We start from the raw sequence: 21,053 nt of genomic DNA on the forward strand, positions 1-21,053 counted from the left end.
CGAAGGTGTTCCTTTGGCCCACTGATACCAGTACTAAGTACATATTCTAAGGGAGTCAAAGACAGAAAGAAAGACCATATAGACAAAACTATCTGCAGCAATACATTTTTGTTGTCATTAAGATTTGGGGAGGAGGAGGTTGGACTGGGCCTATGCATAGGGAACTCTATTAATAATGCAGATCAATATCTGTGTCTTAGAGCATGGCAGGAGGGGGATACTGAGAAGCCAGTCATTTGCCCAGGGTACATTAAGTAACAAACCTGGAACTCAGATCTTCTTGACTTTGAGGCCATCTCTCTATCTACTAGGCCACTAGGCTTCTCTACAGCAGCAGGGCTGGAAGGGCAGTGGGCACCCACCAACTAGGGAATGGCTGAACAAAATGTGCTATGTAAATATAATGGAATATTATTACACTGTAAAGAAATGGTGAATATGAAAAATTCAGAAAAACATGGGAAGACTTAGATGACCAGATGCAAAGTGAAGAAAGAAGTAGGAGGACAATTTACTGGCTGAACACACTAATAGTAAGGCAAACAATGCTGACCATAGCAAGGATGGCCAACAGGCAGAGATGTTCTGATGTGGTCAATGAGGGCATTTGTTTTGTTTGACTAAAGAAAGATTCTATATGATGGGGGTTTCAGTAAAAATAGACAGTGATGGGAAGAGAAAACTTGTCACACATTTAAAAAGTTAAAATCAAATGAGAAGTTTGAACCAGATTATTTCCAAGACTCCTTCTAGTTCTAATGTTCTGTGAGTCATTATTCCCATTCCCCAGAGGGCAAGGATTGACCCTGCAGAGGTCAGAGAGATATAAAGCTGAGCTGATCTGCACTTCTCTATTAAAGCCCCACACTGACTCCAACATGGTCCTGCAGATGGGAGTCAACAAGGGTGAATGATCAGGTCCAGGTCAACAGCTGGGGAGATAAGAGTAAGGTTGACCTAGAGGTCCAGATAAAGGCTTAACCTGCTGATAAGATAAGTATATCCCAGTCACTTAGCCCTAGGGCAATGATAATGCTAGGAGCACCAGAGGGGGGGCAGAGGAAAAAGGCCAAAGGGCCAAGCCAATTGGGGACTTCCTGCAGAATCCACCAGAACAATCCTTATCCAGACCAAAACAGGCTGGAGACCTCTTCTGAGGACCTACTATGAAACCAGCCTGCAGGGGTTGAAAGAGAAAGAACCAGCTAGTCCCAGGGAGCCTGGAGAGAAAGGGCCCAAAAATCAGAAGATAGAGATCCCTATGCCTAGCCCAGTGCTAGCCAGGTGACCATATCAGTAAAAAATGAAAATAATTACAGCACCCACCTCAGGGTCCTTAGAAGGATCAAAAGAGGTAAATGGAAGCAAAATACCCTGGAAACCTTTAAACACTATATAAATGATGGGGGGGGGGGAGGAGGAGGAGGAGGAGGAGGAGGAGGATTTCTACTATTCCTATGGATAGAATTCCTGAGTTCAAATTCTCCCTCAGATGTTTACTAGGTATATGACCTAAGCAATTTCATGCAGTCATCCTGTGCCTCAGTTTCCTCATCTGTAAAATGAAGATAATAGCATCAACTTTCCCAGATAGTTTTGTGAGGCTCAAACAAAAATGAAAGCTATACATAAATGTTATCATTATTATAATATTATTAAATAGCAAAGGATGATATAAATTTCTGTTACTTTGATTTCCATACCCATCACTTCTTCTGATCTTCACAGAAGCCCATGAGATAGAAAGAGCAGGAATTATGATTCTCCTGTCTGCCCCCCCCCATTTTTTTAACAGGAGACAAAAATCAAGTCTTCGGATGGATCCATGACTCCCAAAGACCACCCAGAAGGTAGGAGAGATGGGAAAGGGCCCAAGACTCCTTCCAAGAAACCATGATACCTCCCCTCAGCTCCCAGCATTTTATGTATATAAAATGGCTATACACACCACTTTTAGCAGCACAACCCCTGGAGTGCCTCCCCAGAACCTGGCACCCAAAGGAACTCATCATCACCACATGACTGCTGGTGCCAAGAATAACAATGAACAAGGGTATAGGAATGCAGAGCCAGGCACCTACCTGTTTCTCAGTCATAGCATAGATATACTGCCGGCTAGGGCTCAGGACCAGGTCTCTCAGAATGGAACTGCCTTCATGGGCCACCACATTCTCATACTGCAGGGCAGGGCGTCCTCCAGGACTGGACAAATCTACCAGGATCTGTGCAAGGGAGAAGAAGAAGGTCAGACTCCTTGGACCAACATCTAGCAGCCCCCCAAAAGCTGAATGCAGGACCTCAGTCTCTACAAATAGAGGCAGATGCCACCTCCATCATCATCATCTCTTTGGGGAGACTGTGCCCCTTTATTGGTACTCCATCCCTAGGTCTTACTGGAGTCAAATAAGGAGACTTCATCTTCTAATCAATCAAGGTGCAAGGAAGAGATTGGTCATAGAGTTCCCCAACAAAATCCTGATGGAAGGGGATGATGGAGAGATAACCTGAACCAGGGCAATGTATTGGAAAGAGCATCCAGTATGAGAATCAAGAGAGCCCAGATTCAGATCGCAATTGGACCGTGTTCCAAAAAATTTTCACTTGCTCTCTGGATCTCAAGTTTCCTCAAAGAAAAAACTCGGGACTCATGGATTTCCCCTATGTGCTCTAATAAATTCTTTGATCTGCTTTGTTGTATAATTCAACTCCCCCCTAACAGATAGAGCAGGTGGTGGGACTTGGGAATCCTTGAAAGGCTTCCTTCGATAGACCAAAGTTTGCCTGGAATTCTCACTGTTAATCTCCCTTTTGAGTCATAGCATTCTGTCTCCAGAAGGCACCTGTCCACAGACAACTGCAGTGGAAACTGCAGTGGATTCTAAGTCAAAGAAGCAGGGACCAAGGCCCTATGTGGCCATTTGTTATATGAAAGAAAAGCTTTTGGAGGGTCCTGAAGAATGGTACAAAGAGCAATGGCTCTGGACACAGAAAAGAGCTGGAATCAAATCCTGCTTCTCACACTTACTAGCTGGGTAACCAACACTGAGTGCCTCTGAACCAGTCTCTAGAAATAATGTAGATAAAGTGCTCTGTCAGCTCAAAGTGTCTCATCCTTGTCACTCATTAGTGGGGTAATTAGTATTCAGAATACCAGTGAAGTGGGAGCCTTCCCTGGCCTCACTTGGAACCCAATCAGAGCTCCTCCTCTGGCTTCCATTGCCCAACCCCAACCCCAAGCACCCCAATCCCAATCCCAACCTGGTCCTCTATGACCCTCCTCCTTCCCTTCAACTGGCTAGACTCCAGTCCCCGCCTTCCACAATAAAGCCCTGAGTCATTTGCATAGCTTCCCATCCAGAAAGAGGGAGCTGGGGAAGAGAAAGAGGACCCCCCCTTGCCCCCAGTCGCCTTATTAGCATGGAAATGTATTCCAGATCACAAACAAACTGGGGGCCGTTTAATTAGAGCGACTCCTCTGATTCCCCGCCAGCCAGCCTGCCGATAACATCAGCCAGGAGTATTTTTAGTCGCTTTCACAAAACAAATGTATTTAATTAAGAGAGAGAGACCCCTGAGGAACTTCCCAGAAATGTGAACTTCCCTGCAAACCACAGGGGCGATGGGATGTGTGTGTGATGATGGGGCTAGAAGTGGGGGACAGAGAAGCCAGGGACCTCAGGAGCGACTGGAGGGAAGAAATGTGTTCATTAGGGCTGACTCAATCTCTGCCACACTGCAGCTTGGTGTGTGGCAGTGGGCAAGACCCTGGCCTGGCTTCCAGTGCCAGCCAAGCTGCTACCACCAATGAGCTTATGGATGAAAGAAAACTTAAGAAGAGGAAATTGAGCTCAGGGGAATTCTCATCTAGTTCATAACTGAGTCTCAATTTCCTCATCTGTAAAATGGGTTAGAGACCCCTCCAAACTCTGATATTCTAGAATAATCAAGTCTGATTCTGTTTCATAATAATCAATTGTGATGGGAAGGGGATGGAAAAGAGTAAGGGAGGTTGGTATGGAGGAGGGGATGTTTGAGGGCAAAATCAAGGGAGAGGAGAGATCAGAGTAAGTGGGAGGAAATAGAATCAGTGCAATACAGTGGGGCTGTTGTCCCAAGGGCCATGGCTCCAAATGCTCTTCGTTGTCCAGAATCACTAGTAGGAAAGTGAGGGAAGAAATTGTCTTAGGTAGTTTCCCAGTAAAGAAACTAGGTCACCAAGCAATGAAGAAGTTTGCTTACACCGGACTCCTTTGGGACTTCAATCACAACTAGAGTCACTGAGAAATAAGGTGGAAAAGAAGCACAAAGAACAGGGAGAACAGATTCATCCATAGCCCTCATCGAGGGGTCTGCCCGTTCTTCCCCTCCAATCCCTTCTGATCAGAAGGTACTCAGGGGTTGGTTGGTCTTGGTCTTGGTCGGGGTGGGTCTCTCTCTCTCTCTCTCTCTCTCTCTCTCTCTCTCTCTCTCTCTCTCTTTCCCTCCCCCCCCCCTCCTGGTTCTGCACTGATGGAAGGTTTTCTAAGACCTTTTCCTTACCATCCTGTAAGTTAGAGTGTGGATGTATCACTCCCCCACTCCCCTATTTTACATATGGGGAAACTGAGGTACAAAGCAATTTCCTTCTCTAGGACTCAGTTGCCTCACAGGTAATGAATGATAGTTGGACTAATTGTTCTTGTAGAATTAAGTCTCTTCAAACTGCTCACTAAATGAGTTCTCTTAAGTTTAGAACAGACTGTGTCACTCTCCTGCTCAATGAACTCCAGTAGCTCCCCTTTCCCTTTAGGGTCAAATACAAACTGCTATGGCTGGCATAAAGCATCCTTTACAACCTAGTTCCAGACTTATCTCTCTCCATCGGACACTCTTCAGTCCCATCAAACTGGCCTTTTCATGAGCAATTCCTACCCTAGAATGCACTCTCTGCCTCTTAGAAATCTATAAAATTCAACTAACCCCACCCCCAGCCTGACAAAGTCTTTTCTGAGCCCTCCCCTCACCTACAACACCCTGCACTTACCCTCAAATTTCCTGGTATTTATCTTAAACATACCTAGTGCACGTTATCTCCCTAGATAGAATGAGTAGTATCTTTTTTATAGACTTCCATACAGGTATTGTTTTTCCCCAAGAATGTAACTTGTGGAGGGCAGGGACTACTTCATTTTGGTCTTCCTATGCCACAGCTAGAATAGTACAGATGCTACAAGCTCACTGAATTAGTGCTGCATAAGCTCTTGCTGAATTAAACTTTATTCCAACTCTGATCTTCTAAATCTAGTGATTCTAAAGCCAAGATGCTGGTTTTGAGTGGATCGGATCCCTGGGGTGTGGACTAACAGAATTAAGGGGAAAGGGAAGGAATAAATCACTAGAATGGATATAGAATGATAAGAATCATCAAGAGCTCTACATTTATCCTTTTATCCTCAGAACAACCCTGGGAGGTTGGCTCTATTTTACAGATGAGGAAACTGAGGCAAAGTTTAAGTGACTGGCCCAAGCTCACCCAGCTAGTAAACAACACATGAGGTTGGATCTGAACTCTAATCACTGCCCTACCTAGGGCAAGAGAGGCTTTACAAAAGGATCAGGAAAGAAGGTCCTGGGGTGAGAATCCAGAAGTGGAAATATTTGGAGACAATGATTTCTAGTTCTAGTCTAAGTTCCCTGAACTTTACTAGCCAGGAGATCTTGAGTAACTCAATTCTTTTCTCTAGGCCTCAGTTCCCCCAACTACCAATGAAAGGGCTGGACTAGGATGGTCCAGTTTAACCATTTATCCAGGTTAACACTTAAAGAAACTGAGGTTGAGAGATTGTGACTTATCCAAGGTCACCCAGGCAGTGAGGGGTGATGAGAGAGGTCTCTAAGTCCAAATTCAAAGTCTCTAGGGTCCTTTCTAGTGCTAACCTTCTAAAATTCTGTAAGGGGGAAGGGATGAATGAAGCCCAGCTGGGTGGGAGACATTCCTGAAACCCAATATGCAAAACAAAGTCTGTTTTCCCTCCTAGCTCCCATATCCGTTCCAGGTCACCCCTCCTTGCCAATCCCTGGCCCCTTCTCTTAAATCAAACCAGACAGAACCCGATAGAGCTCCACTTCCAAAAGGAAAATCAAGGCGGCAGAAGTCACTGGGCCAGCAACTTGAGTCATGGGCTAGAACCCTGGGGAACAGTCCCGAGCCAGCCAGGTGAAGGAGGAGCCAAGGCGTGGCAGCCTTGCGGCTGGCTCCCCAGGGGCTGGGGTGGCAGGAGCCCAGGGACTCATCTAATCACTCCTCGGGTCTGTGGGGCACCAAAGCCCTGAGTCATGAACTGTGGAAGGGGCAGAAGCAAGATTCTGGGAGAGCTTACCATTTCATTAGAGAGCCAACCAGTAAGCACTGACTCAGCACCTACTGGAAGCCAAGCCTACTGCAAGCTCTAGGGCTACAAAGAGGGGAAAACAAGCCCTGTCCTCAAAGAGCCAAACATTACTTAGAGGGAAATGATCTGCATAAATAGAAGTCTATGCAAATATAAATGAAACAAGCATTGGGGGTGCTGGAGCAGTGGCTTGTGGGGGGATCAGGAGAGGCCTCATGGAGACAGGAGTTAGGAATAAAAGAGAGGTGACCTGGCTTGGTGGAAAGAGATTTGGCTCTGCAATGAGATGCCTACACTTGAATCTCTACTCTGACCACTTCTTGTTCAGTTGTTTCAGCCATATCCAACTCCATATGACCCAAATTGATGCTTTCTTGGTCAAGGTTCGCAGGTGCTTTGCCATTTCCTTTCCCAGCTCATTTTACAGATAAGGAAACTGAGGTAGATGGGGTGATGTGACTTGCTCAGGGTCACACAAATAGTAAGTGTTTGAGCACAGATCTGAACTCAACGAGATGAGTCCTCCTGACTCCAGGCCTGGCACCCTATCCACTGAAGATTTTCCAAAAGGAAAATCAAGGCCACAGGAGTCACTGGGCCAGCAACTTGAGTCATGGGCTAGAACCTCTTACTTACAGACCTCACTGGTACCAGCCAGAACTGATCCAACTTCCCACAAAGAAGCAGATTGATAAAAGCCACCACCTGTGCCCAAGTGCAGCCATGAGCCGAGGGCGGGTCAGTTAGCAGAGCTAGGGAGCAGGAGGTTGCTTGGCCAGGAGAAGCTGACCCAATTGTTGGCACCAGGGTAAACCAGCAGGCCAGAAGAGGCAGGCCTTCAATGTTCTGGTAAAAGGTTATGGGCTCTCTGGCCCCACTACCCCAAGACAGGGGTGCCCTGGGAACTTCCAGAATCTATAGGATTAGGCATGCTCTCTGGCTCGCTCTCCTCTCTCTCTCTCTCTCTCTCTCTCTCTCTCTCTCCCTCCCTCCCTCCTGCTTGTTCAGGTGTGACCTTCAGGTCACAGAGGCAGAAACAGCTGCCATCACAAATCCAGGCAAACTCTTCACATGTACACAGGGCAGACAAGGCCCCTGGCTCCTCCAGGGGTCTTTCAAGCCCCTCCCATTGGCACAGGAAACAGAAAACCCTGTCAAGAGTGTCATCTTCCATTACCAGAGACCACGGCAGCCGGAGCCCAGGAACCCACAGAAGGCCAATAAGACGCCGCTGCTGGCAGTTCCCATAAATCCATTTTCCCAACTAGAGACACCTGACACACTCTGGGATACAGCAAGGTGGGGAGGGTGATGCAAGCCTGGCAGATCCACCCTCCCATACCCTCCCCAGTCTGCAGGACAGACGTGGCTCGGTCCCAAAACCTGCCTTCAGTAGGACCAGATGGCTCTCCCTATCCAGGGTGGCCGGAACAAAGGCACCTGGGCAATCCAATCTCCCCCTGAAATCCTGAAGAGACAAAGCAACCCTCTGTAGAACTGAAAGACAAGAGAATATTTCCCTGTGGACTCCTGGGGAGAAAAAAAAACATTCCTTTAAGGAACTCTGGAGAGAAAGAACATTCCATAACAAAACCCTAGGGAGAGAGCACGCCCAACCCCTGCAATCCTGGGAGAGAGCTCTTCTCTGGAACATCAGGGACAAGTCCACCTGAGTGCACCACTGCAGACCCTCCTGGCTTCTGCCCCAGGGGCAACCAGGCCTGGTTGAGCAACTGAAGCAAGAGAGATTTACCAAGGATCGACTTTGGATCTGGCACAGAAGGGAAGGGCATGGTCCCTGCCTTGAGTGACTATATAGTCTAACTGAGGAGAGCACACACAGGCACACTCACACACATGCACATAAACACTCACTGCTCGCACGCACACACACAAACACATATGAGAACAAGAGAAGATGAGAACAAGATTGAGAACAAATGAGTAACAGAGGGTGATGCTGAATAGTGGGTCTGAGCTGGACCTTGAGGACAAGGCAGCAGGTAGACAGAGAAGGGGATGGGGGGGACAGAGCAAAATGAGAAACCCTAGAACTTTAAGAGCTGAAAATGAGAACTGAAAAGTCAATTAGTCTAACTTCCCACCCAGTGCTGGGATCTCTTCTAGAGCACCTTGGACAGATGGTCAGTCTCTGCTTGAACATTTCCACTGAGGGGGAAATCACTACCTACCCAGGAAAGTCTGAACCCATGCTGAACAAGTCTAATTATCATGGCTACAGATATAAATTATCATGGCTACAGATAGTGGAAGACAGAAATCCAGTTTCCCTAAATCTTCTCCAATGTTAAAACATGGTAGTAATTATAATAACATAGTATATGTTATTTATATTCTATATATGATATATAATAATAGCAATTATGATAATAATGATAATAAGCATTTATATAGTGTTTAAAGTTTCTATATAAATGTCTCATTTTTCAGGAAAGGTCAGAATTAGATCCTGGGGCCCTTTGACTTTTTTTTTTCACAATGCATAAAACAAATTTTGAAAATTGCAAATAGTAAGCTTTGACCTGCATTCAGACCCCAAAGTTCCTTCTCTGCATGTGGAGGGTGCTTTCTATTACATATCCTTTAGAATCGTCTTTGATTACTGTGCTGCGGAAATGAACAAGTCTATCTTGTGGATAATCATCTAATGTTGCTGGTAATATGTACAATGTTCTGATTCTGCTCATTTCACTCAGCATCCATTCATGCAAGTCACTTTTAGACTGTTTTCAAGTCCTGTCCCTCATGATGTCTTTTTTGTTTTAGTTTTATTTTAGTTTTCCAATTATATATAAAGGTAGTTTTCAACATTCATCCATTTGCATCCCCTTGTTTCAATCTAAAGTTCTTTGCTCAGCTCCACCAGGCCTCCATCTATCAGTCTTGTCCAACAGAGGTTGAGAAACGTCCCAGTCTTCAGAGTCCCTTTCTGACCCCTTTCAATTCAAAGGAATTATCACCAAGGTTTCCAGCCAATACCAGACACATGGACACCTGAAGGCTCATAAGATGGAAGGAGAAATAGTTCAGCTGTGAAGAAGCTCTAAGATAACAGTTCATAACCTTTGTGTGTCACGGACCCCTTTGGCAATCTGCTGAAACCTATGGACCCCTTCTCAAAATAATATTTAAATACATTATAAAATACATAAAATTAACTGAGGAAACTAGTAATATTGTCAATTATTTTTAATTTTTTTTTTAATTCACAGATCCCAGGTTAAGAACCCCTTCTGAAAGAAGAGACAATGTCTATTGGCTAGAAGTTCGCTAGGATGTGCACCAGGGGCTTTCTGGGGCTCATGTCCTCAATGAACCTTTAATAAGCATCTGCTACAGACACAATCCTGGACCAGAGAATAAGCCCTTCTTCATGGCATAACAGATGTGGCTATGTTTGATAATATAGGCCTATAATCTTGCTGCTGAGGAAGGAGGCTCAAATTGGTGGATCAACTGAGTTCAGAAGTTCTGAGATGAAGTGAGGCTGGAGGGGAAAAGGAGCAGGTTAAACCTTCTAGGTCCCCAGTAGTGGAATCAGGACTGTAAATATAGCAGCCGCATTTCCAGTCTCTAGGTGTATAGAGAACCAGGCTTAAATAAAGGCATGTGCACATATACACACACACACACGTATGGGTGTTCCTATGGGTGTATATATGAATAGACAAATTCATTAAATGGCTAGAGAGAGTTGTGAAATTTTTCCCCCACTACAATTAAAGGGTCAGACCAGTCAATCGATAAGATTCCTTCTGGTTGTAGACATTTGATAATTCTATAACTTTTCATCAAAAAGTACATCTGGTGAACAATGACTCTATATGAGGCCGAAGATTGATATATAAAGCATAAATGTCTTGCCCTTAGGAGTTATACTCCAGTTGGGAAGATGGTGGAATATGAGAATTCAAAAAGGGAATTCTATGAAATGGGTAGAAAACAAGGAAAAGGATTACTATTGCTTCTCTTGGAATCTCAAGCTCCTTTCAAGAAAAGTTTCCTCATTTCCCCAAAGTTGGGCCCTCACTTTATTATGTATTTAGGTGTGTGTGTATGTCAACAAGCATAAGAATACAATTATAACAGAGCTCTTTTTTGGGGTAGGGGGTCTTTTTGTATACAGGGTTCACCACAGTTCTGGTCCACAGATATTTAAAAGAGGCTGAAAGAATTGACTAAAATAATACCAAAAAAAACTATCTTATGTGCCTTAGGAATGCAACCAACTGACCAGTAAGATGACCTGACAATACTTTCTTTGTGCTCAACCTGGTGCTCTTTAGTAAGAGCAGATTCATCTTCCTAATTATGTGTTATTGAGGGACAGATGAGAATTACTTTGCATTTTCAAAGCACATGCTAACTGCTGAGGAGGAGAACTGGGCTGGGCGATTGGGCAGAAGGCAGCAGAAGATGAAATCTTTGCCTTCCTCAATAACTGAAGTCATAATTATGGTAGAGAGGGGGTAACAAGAGAGTCCAAGAGAGGAGAGGCAGCCCTGGCTTGCAAGTTGGGACATCTGGGCAAGCAAGTCCCAAGTAAGTCCTTCTCTCCACCTCATTTTTCCACCTCTCTACAATTGAGAGGTTAGGACTAGGATTCCATCCAGTTCTAACACTTTATAATTCTATGCCTTAGAAACAAAAAGTAACTGGTGAACAATGACTATGTATGAGGCACAAGGAGAGATGGATGTGAAGGGTCTAAGAAAAGATCTCTGCCTTCAGGAATTTAAATTCTAACTGGGAAGAAGAAACTTGAGCATTCAAAAAAGGTAATAATAAATACCCCTGAATCATCATACAGTTATGTAGAGCTAGACCACCAATTCATCAGAGCAAAATAAAAATGTGAATTACTAGAAATTTAGAAGAGGAGTAATGAGAAACTGATATGGTATAAAGTTTTTAAGACTCAATCCTGAATCATTTAAACAAATAACTAATAATGAAAAATGAGAAACAGACAACAGATTATATTCATTTATTCCATTTAGTCAATGTGAAGACCAAAAAGAGCACCAAAAGTTCCCTAGTCATCAAAATGAAGAAAGATGGAAACCCAAGGAAACAACAGTTTAAAATATAAAATCATTTGCAAAATCCTATAAATAATACTAATGGACAATTATGAGTTGTACTAGTGGTAGAATGTGGCAAGAATCTAAGTAAACTATCCTTCATTGGATAGGATGAAAGTGAAAAGACAGACAAATGGGAAAGATGGAAAAAAATTGCAAAGATTTACTTTCCCCATCAAAAGCACACTTGGAACTTTAATTTCACAATCCTGGATATATTTCTAATGGAGAAGGTAGAGAAAAGACAAAGAAGGGAAAAGCAGTAAATTGTGAGGATTTTAAGGGATCAAAACACAAGATATATAAAAGTGGAAAAGAACTATTTGGCTGAACAAATTTGGGTATATAAACATAACGGAACAGTATAGTGACAAAGAAATGACAAGTGATAGTTTCAGAGACACTTAATGCTCTGACAGTCAAATATTTGTCTAACACTTGGGGAAATGTATGCAAACTGATGCAGAAGAAGGTAGGCAGAATGAGGGGAGCCAATTATATAATACTGCAAAGAAATACAACTTTGAGAGTCTTAAGAATTCTGATCAATGCCAATGACTAATACCATTCCAGAGGACTAAAGAGGTAACATACTATCTACATCCTGAGAGTCAGGGACAGACTCAAGGTGAAGAAGGATACAAATATTTTAGGACAAAACAAATCATTTTGTTTAAACATACTTATTTCTTGAAAGGTTGCATTTTTCTTTCTTCTTTTATTGGAGGAGAGGGATTTTGAAGGAAGAAGGAATCTAGCAATAGGGTTGCCAAAAAAAATTAAGATGGTAAACTGAAGCATTTTTAACAGACAGGGAAGAAAACATAATCACTTGCATCTTTATAGGGTTTTAAAATTTTGCAAAGTGCTTTACAAATATTAACTTATTTTATCCTTACAACACTGAAAAATAGATAGTATTATGAGACCTTAAAAGGAAGTTCAGAAGGCCTTGAAAGTAACATGTTCAATTCATTGTATACACACATATACAAGCTATACATAATAGACACTCATGGTTTTACCCATAATTCTTTTTCTATCCTTTGCATATTCAAATTATTTTATGTTTAATAAATTCAGAATTTAATAAATTAATATTAAATGGGAAGTGAAGGTGAAGGTGAAGATGGAGTACCTATACATTGCCTCATTCATTGATGACACTGTGCTTATTGCCAAATATTGGAGAAAAGATCCTCAAAATCCATTCAAAAGTCTTTAGACTGACCATCCACACAGAAAATACCAAATGAATAAAAAATGATCATTGTGCCTGAATTATGACAGGCATCCAACTGAATGGAAAGTCCACCAAGTTTATCAGGATATATATATATATATATACACATAAATATACACATATACACACTATATAAATATATATGAATATATACACATACCACACAGATATCATGTATATACATGCACATGACCATGTGTGTGCATGGTTTATACATTTATGTATGCATGCACATCAGTGTATACACAATATTATATATACATATATTTATGTTTGTATGCATATGGGGCAGACAATAGAGATGTACTTTACATTGCCCCCAGAGTTGTACAAGAGGGAGAAGGTGGGCAAGATTAAAAAGCTCTTTTAATGACTCAGAAAGAAAGATCCATCATCTTTCAAATACCAACATCCTGACAGGGACAGCAGCAGCAACACATGAAATCCAAGTCTCCAAATGAGTATCTCACATGAGTGTGATTAGATTGCAACCATAACAGTGAACAACATTAAAGAAGGTCACCAGAGAAATGGAGGGTAGGAAAGATAGACTGATCACAATAAGAGGGATAAGTGAAAAGTCAGAGTGGTTCACTGATAGATAGCCTCAGGATGTCTGGAGGAGGCAAGAAGGGCCTTCAGAATACCAGACTGGCTCCTTATGGCAAACTTCTGGAGGATGTGGACAAGAATCACATGGGCACAGGAAAGTAGCTGGAGAGGACTTCCAAAGAAATCAGCCTCTCAAAATGGGAAGATCCTGAATAGAGGATGAAAAGGCTTGGGTTCTAATGCTGGCTTTAACCTTTCTCACTGTTTCACCTTAGGCAAATACTAAGTCTCTGGGCCTCAGTTTCTCTACTTGTAAATGATGAGGCTGGTGATCTCTTAAAACTTAAAGACACTATACCAACTGAAGTTAACTTACACTAGGGGACAAATGAGTAGAAATGTTGCATATTGTAGGCATTTGGGGGAAAAAAACCTAGGGAAGGAAGAGAAACAGAGCCTTGAACAAACAGGGTGCAGGCAGCATTCCAGAGAGAGGGGAGAGGTGAGGAAAGAATGAATGGGGGGGGTAGGAATTCACATGTTCCCAGTAGGAGGAACAGGCAACAAACCTGTTTGGCTGGAGAATTCAGACAAGATAAGACAAGGCTGAATGTTGGGGCCAGGTCCCCAAGCGGCTGTGGTGGCTGGGCAAGCCTAGAAGAGGTCACTACTCCTTCTGAGAATGTGACAGCAAGCAGCTGGCCTCCCACCTCCCCAGAAAGGGCCGTCACTCGTCCTATGTTGCAGGCTGGGGGGTCAACAGCAGAAAGGACTGGACAAACTTTATGTCAGCATCTTACAAGTCGGGGACTCATAAATTTATACAAAGTAGAAGGCAATTAGCACTGGGATTCAGAGGCTCAGAAGCTCCTGCAAGGTCCAGCCTCACCCTGATCCAGCCAGGCTACTTCTCACCTGCCCAGTAATTCTTGGTTAATTGGGGGGGGGCTCCTTTGCTGTGCCACTTTGGCAGTCCTTGGGCTTTGAAATCCCAGTGAATTCAAACTTGAAGCGGTCTTAGAGGTGCCCTGTTCCCCTCTTTTCACAGTTAAAAAATAGTTAAGACCCAGAGTTACTTCACCAAGAATAATCAGTGATCAATTCACTCAATAACCATTTATTTAGTCAATGAGTTAATAAATGAATAATACTATGTGCCAGACTATTAAGGATAAAAAAAAGGCCTAAAGACACCTGTCCTACCCTCAGAGAGCTCACAGTCTAATGGGGAAGACAACAAGCAGGCAAAATAGACAAGATAAATAGTGAATAATTTAAAAGGAGAAGGCACTAGAATTAAGAGGAGTTGGGAAAGGTTTCCTATAGAAGAGGTTGCAGTTGAGCCTTAAGGGAAGTCTTATGCTTACTATATAATCTATGTGGGTCCACAAAAATGAAAACAAATAGCCCTCAAGGCGCCTACAATGGGGGAAGAATGTATGCAGAAAATGAAATGCCAAGTACTTTCTTGGGGTGAGGGAGGGGGTGCATTCCAGCCCTCCTGATTTGTACCACTGCTCCCTCCCCCCCATACCCCTCCCTGGGATAGAAATACAGACTCGAGTTTGGAAAAGATTCCAATCTGGGTGAGTCACAAAGGTCTGTGTTATTTCAAAGGGTTTTACTCTTATTTCATCAGGAGTTCAGTTAGGGAGCCCCCACCCCTTCCTCCAACACTGTGGTTATCTGCTTCGGTGATGAATTTATTCACTAGATGGACAAGTACGGACAGATTTTTCCATCACACACCCCACAAGAGGTCAGGGGATGAGAATCACAGAGGCACTGGGGAAAAAGGGTTGGAGAGAGAGAGGCCTGGCAGGAGAGCCAAGGTCTTGTCCTGTCACCTTGGCCAAGTCCCTTCCAAGCCAAAGGTGTCTGGAAAACTAAACAAAATGCTGCATGCTCAGGAAGACCTGAGTTTAAATCCGGCCTCAGATACTCACTAACTGGGTCACTCTGGGCTTCTGCCTCAGTTTCCTAATCTGTAAAATGGGGGTAAATAATATAGTTAATTGGATGGTTTCAGGCTCATGGCTAGTGTTTGCTAAGCAAAAGTAGATGTGGGGGGTGGCCAGGTGGCGCAGTGGATAAAGCACTGGTCCTGGAGTCAGGAGTACCCGGGTCCAAATCCAACCTCAGACATTTAATAATCACCTAGCTGTGTGGCCTTGGGCAAGCCACTTAACCCCGTTTGCCTTGCAAAAACCTAAAAAAAAGAAGTGGATGTGTTATGTGAGGCAATCAATCAATCAATTAACAAGCAATAGCCTCAAGATCACCATCTATTGAAGACACAGGATAAAAGGGGGGGGAACCTCATAGTAATAAAAATGGTTATTTAATATTAAGAGGAATGATGCTGCTGATGAATGCCTGCCAGGCAATGTACTGGTCTTGGAGCCAGAAGACCTGGGTTCACATTCCACCTCTGCCACAAACTGGCTGTAAGAACAATCCTCTCCACCTCTAGCATGGGAAATACCGAGAGAGGCTTTGGGCAGCCACACCAATGAAATGCTAGTTTTGGCCCCTATCCCCCTTCCTGAGGAGGATTCTCCCAACCCTTCCGAATCCTACTGCCTTCCTGAATGATTGCCTCTCTTTCCTGCTTGTGCTTCTTTGCTTGTCCTCTCCCCTATTACAGCGTGAGCTCCTTGAGGGCAGATACTGTTTTTGACCTCTGTGTAGTTTAGCACAGTAGGGGCTTACTAAAGACTTCACAACCAGCTGACCATCCCTATCATCAGGAATACCAAGCAAGGGGATTAGGAGGGTTTTTAAGAAAATGACCAGTCATAGGGGCGGCTAGGTGGCGCAGTGAATAGAGCACCGGCCCTGGAGTCAGGAGTACCTGGGTTCAAATCTGGTCTCAGACACTTAATAATTACCTAGCCGTGTGGCCTTGGGCAAGCCACTTAACACCACTGCCTTGAAAATCTAAAAAAAAAAAAAAAATGACCCGTCTTTCTAGACTTGGGCACTCAGGGGAGGTTTCCTGGAAGAGGCAGGACAGGATCTAGGTGTAATTTTAGGGAAAACTTTAGGGGGAAAGAATGATATGTTTGGGAAAACAAAAGAATACTGGAATTAGGGTCAAAACACTGCCTCACATCCTGAGCTCACTGACGTAAGGGAGGTGGCTGAGTTCTAAGGTCCCTTTCCAGTTCTAACTCCATGAATCTGTGGACCTCAGTTTCCTCCTTTATAAAAGGAAGGGGGTGGGTTAGAGGGCCCTAAAATCTCTTCTAGCTCCAGATTCTAGGGTTCCATTAACCAGTCTGGTTCATAGGGAAGGTTTATTTTTAAGGCCAGTGATAGAAGATAAAGCTGGAGAGATAGATGAGGACAAGACCCTGCAAGCCTTAACTGGGAGACTAAGACAGGTTTGCTCTGCCAGTCTTGATTAACCTAGTACCTAGAAGAGGAACTGGAGATGGTGACTGCAACAAGAGCCAGCCAATAATTTGTGGAAGGTTTCACAAATTGCAAAGAGCTTTCTCTCAACCACCCTGCAAGGCAAGGGGAAGGGGCTAAGATTAGAATTACTCCCATTTTGCAGCTAAATAAACTGTGTTTCTGCTAAGTCTTTATTTCCCGAGTGGGTAGCAATTAGGACAAGGTGACCCAACTGCTCAGTGACTGGGCTGGAATTCCAAATAAAGTTGTTGGAGGCTGACCAGGAGAATGGCACACCTGCTCCTGCCCATGCTGTACACCAGGTATGTGCTAGTGCACCATATCTAAAGATGACACCAGAGCTTCCTGGCTCCCCTCCACCGTGAGGGATATATGTGGGGCACAAGGACCCTCCACAGCTCAGGGACCAGTCCCTGTCAGCCTGGAACGTCTGCTCCTGGTTGGGTTTGGAGAGGGGGAGAAGGAAAGGAAGGGACCAAGAGTGTGCAAGGTCAGGTGGAGACGGGCATGTAGGGAATATCAGGGCTTCCTTTGTCCCTCTTCCCTCTCTGGCCCTTTCAGTCAAACGTTGACCCAACTCAGCCCCAAAGGGTCTCCGGACAAGCCAACAGGTGGTATGTGACAGCTCAGGCCTCTTTGGAGAATTTCAAGGGGTGCGGGGAAAAAACAACTTGAACAGATGCAGCCGTCTGTCTGTCTGAATGACCACCTGCCACACTTGCCTCCAACTGTGCCTTTGGCAAATTTCCCACCCAGGCCCCTTGATGGAGTCACCATTGCCCCACTCTGTGTTGGGAACTGTGGGCAGTAAGGAAGACATCATCGATCCCTTCTCGGTCCTTCCCTGCCCACTCAGCCCCGGCTTGGAGCCTGTGAAATTAAGTAACAAATACAACAGAAGCGAGTGCTAAGTTCCCATCGACAATACTGACCAGTTTATTGGAAACACAGATAAGAAACATGGAAGGAGGAAGAGTGGGTCCTGGCGCAAGAGTCAGGACACTGGTAGAGCCAACACTCAACTAACTACAAAACCTCAAACTTAATCCCTTTCTTTCTCTGGACCTCAGTTCTCCTTTCTGTAAAATGGGGAGGCTCTGAGGTCCATTCTAGCCCTGTCTATAATCCTATGACCCAAGGTTATCCAACTCTTAAATTCTGTTCCAATTTCCCCTAGAGCTGAAACATTCCATTTTTAAGGCTTCTTAAACCATGACAGTCTATGTTCTAAGCTCTGACAATTTTTCTAGTTTTCCAGCTTTGTCAATTCATGTTCTCTAAAGGGCTTAAAATCTTTTCAATTTCAAGGTCTCTTCCATCTCTAACATACTGGTTTTTAAGGCCCATCACAGCTCTGACAGTCCAGGTTCTAACTTTGACATATATGTTCTGAGGCCCTGGGAACTTTAGATCATTCTGGTTTCTCTGGTTCCTCCAAGCTTCAATATCCTGTATTCTAAGGTCCCTTCCAAATCCCATACTAACTTTGAGTTCATTCTGTCTATCGATCATCTTTTAGCCTTGACAATTTACATTTTCAAGTCTCTCTCAGCTCTAACATTCTATATTCCAAGGCCCTTTCCAGGACTGTCTCTCATCAGCCAAACTAGGCTGGAAAGACCTGCCTTCCCTCTTCAGTGGGGAGGCCTGTGAACTCGAGGTACATTCCAGAGACCTCTCTGTTCCCCACCCCCTGCGCTCACTCCCCACTTGGTTCTGCCCACTGACAGCTGCTCTTCAAAAGAATCTGCATCCTTCTGCCCTTGGGGATCAGGGCTGTGACCTCTGCGGGGCAACAGCTGGGCCCAGTGACTGAGACACAGTTTTCCTGACTCCCAGTCCACCCCCAGCTCTCCCCCCAAACACACATACCCTCCCTGGGTCGGCTGCTCGCCCTCCCACCCTGTCCTTGCAGGCAGCAGAGGCCTGGCTCTCACTCAGGAACAGTCTGCCCGGGCCCATCCCAGAGAATTAAGTGGTCAGCAAACATTCCTGCCATATTTCATTCATGAAAACACTGAGCTTTCTGTATGCATACCCCTCTTCTCACTGAAGAGAGGTGTCCCGGAGACAGAGAACAGGAGCCACGGCAGACCCTGGCAGGGCAACGACGAGCATGCCCATACCACAGCTGATATCCATGTGTTTTTATCCTGCCAGGGTCCATCACTTCCTTGAGTATTATGTTCTTATAGACACTATTAATTCATCCATCAGGCCTGCCTACATTTTACAAATTGAGAAACTGAGGCCTGGAGAAGGGAGCTTTCCTTCCTTCACTTTGCAGTCAGTGGAAGAGCTGGAATCAGAATCCCAGTTCTCCCAATAGACTGGGTCAGGTAGAGGCTCCTCCGCTCCCCTAGTTTGAGGAATCCCTCCCCCCACAGAATAACCAATACATCTGAGATCCGGCAGATCTCAGCAAAACCACCCAGAGGAATTTGGCATATGGTCTATGTCTCACCCTCCCACTTCCCGAGCCACCCACAGGGATCTGCGGAGCCGCGGAGCAGGAAGGGGGCAGCGAAGAGAGCGCTGGCTCTGCCTCTCCACCATGAAAGCAAAGGGCGGAGGGGGAGGATGAGCAAAGAAACCTCAAGTCCCCCTTTCTAAAGTCTTTGACCAGGTCATCACTGAACAAACCTCAGAGCCAGTATTCACTGGCTTTCCCCCCACCCTGCCATGTGTGTGGGGGGTCTCTCTCCCCCCCCTCTCCCCTCTTCCCCCCCCCACACACACTGCATCACAACACAACATACACACCCATGAGAAAAGTCCTCTCCAGGGATACAAAGCTCTATTAGATATGGCGCATCGTATCTCAAGCAAGCTCAGTCTACTCTAGAGAGTAAGAACATACAGATGAAACAGTAAAAACAAGAAAAGTAGACTATACAGGGCCCTAACCTGATCTGAGAACCTATACAGATAGTCCTGAGCAAGTGACTTAAGCTCCCTTTGGACCTCAGTTTACCCAACTGGGATAAACTTGAGACACGCCCCCCAGACCTGTTCTGAGTCCTCTTCTCACTTCACTCCATACAATCTCACTCTGTGATCTCATCAGCTCCCATGGGTTCAATGAACATTTCTAAAGATGGTGTCAAGTCCTGATGTCTCAAAATGAAGGGCAATGCTCCATCACCAATGGCCTCCAGGATAGCGCAAACCAGATGTTCTCTAGGGATCACCAACATCCTCCTAGTATCAACTCAACTCTTTACTCTCACCTTATATATTTAAGCCACTGCAAAATTCTAACGTTTCTAGCTTTCCATGACCTCTTCTACACATCCCCTTCCCTTTACTAACATAGTCGCCAGCCCAGCTTAGGACTTCATCATCTCTTGCTTGGATTATTATAATTATAATTATTATTATCATTATTTTATTTTTATGGATATAAAACAAATCTCCATATTAGTCATGTAGCAGGAAAAAAAAGAAAAAATATCACCCTTCAATCTGCATTCTGAGCCCATCAGTTCTCTATGTAGAGATGGACAACAGGTTTCATCTTGAGTATTTTGGAATTGTGCTGGGTCCCTGTGTTGATCAGAGTAGCTTAGTCTGTCAAAGTTGATTAAAATATTGCTGCTATTGGGCAGACTCTTTTCCTGATTCTGCTCACTACACTTTGCATGCATTCATACAAGTCTTCCCAGGTTTCTCTGAAATCATCCCCTTCATCATTTCTTACAGTACAATAGTATTTCATCATATTGCAAAAATATAATATGATATGATAGAATAGAATATAATGTAATAAATATAATTCCTATAATAAAAATGATATCTGTCCAAATTACAGGAACCTCAAGTCTGTGCCACCACAAAAAAAAAAAACAGCTCTAAGTATTTTTGTTCATATGGATCATTTTCCACTTTCTTTGATCTTTTTAGGGTGTGGACCCAGTAGTAGTATCTACTACTACTAGTAGTAGTATCAATGGATCAAAGGATACATATATACACATGTGTGTATACATACAGAGAGAGAGAGAGTGTGTGAGTGTGTGTTTAATTTGTTTGGACAATGACAACTTTCTAACTGGTCTCCCTGCTTCGAGTTCCTCCAAATCAGTCTTCAATTGATGTTTTTGCCTTTATTTGCATCCTAGAAATCAACACAGTGCCAAGCACATAGAAAACACTTACTATTTCCTGACTGACCTAACTAAAAAACCTACTTTTCAAAAAAGTCCTTTCCAAGTTCCAGGAACCTCTGAACATCTGATCATTTCTAGATGGCATCCTGGAGGATGGGGGTAGGAACAAATGGGAGAGACAAGAGGTAAATCAAGGAAACGGGTAATGAATCCCCAGAAGCTGGGAAATCATCCCAAGGACTCGAAAGAGGCG

General features: G+C 44.1%; 1 protein-coding gene across 2 annotated transcripts in view; it reads right to left on the reverse strand.

Moving 5' to 3' along the window:
• PLXNA1 (plexin A1) overlaps nt 1–21,053 on the reverse strand; it is a 297,154-nt gene that overhangs the window by 150,660 nt on the left and 125,441 nt on the right. For both annotated transcript variants that reach the window (XM_074198439.1, XM_074198440.1), the window contains exon 4: nt 2,082–2,222. In XM_074198439.1, coding sequence (XP_074054540.1) covers nt 2,082–2,222 — 141 coding nt within the window. The remainder of the gene's footprint in view (nt 1–2,081; nt 2,223–21,053) is intronic.

Source organism: Macrotis lagotis, chromosome 8, assembly GCF_037893015.1.
Source record: "Macrotis lagotis isolate mMagLag1 chromosome 8, bilby.v1.9.chrom.fasta, whole genome shotgun sequence".
In the NCBI taxonomy this organism is placed as follows: domain Eukaryota; kingdom Metazoa; phylum Chordata; class Mammalia; order Peramelemorphia; family Peramelidae; genus Macrotis; species Macrotis lagotis.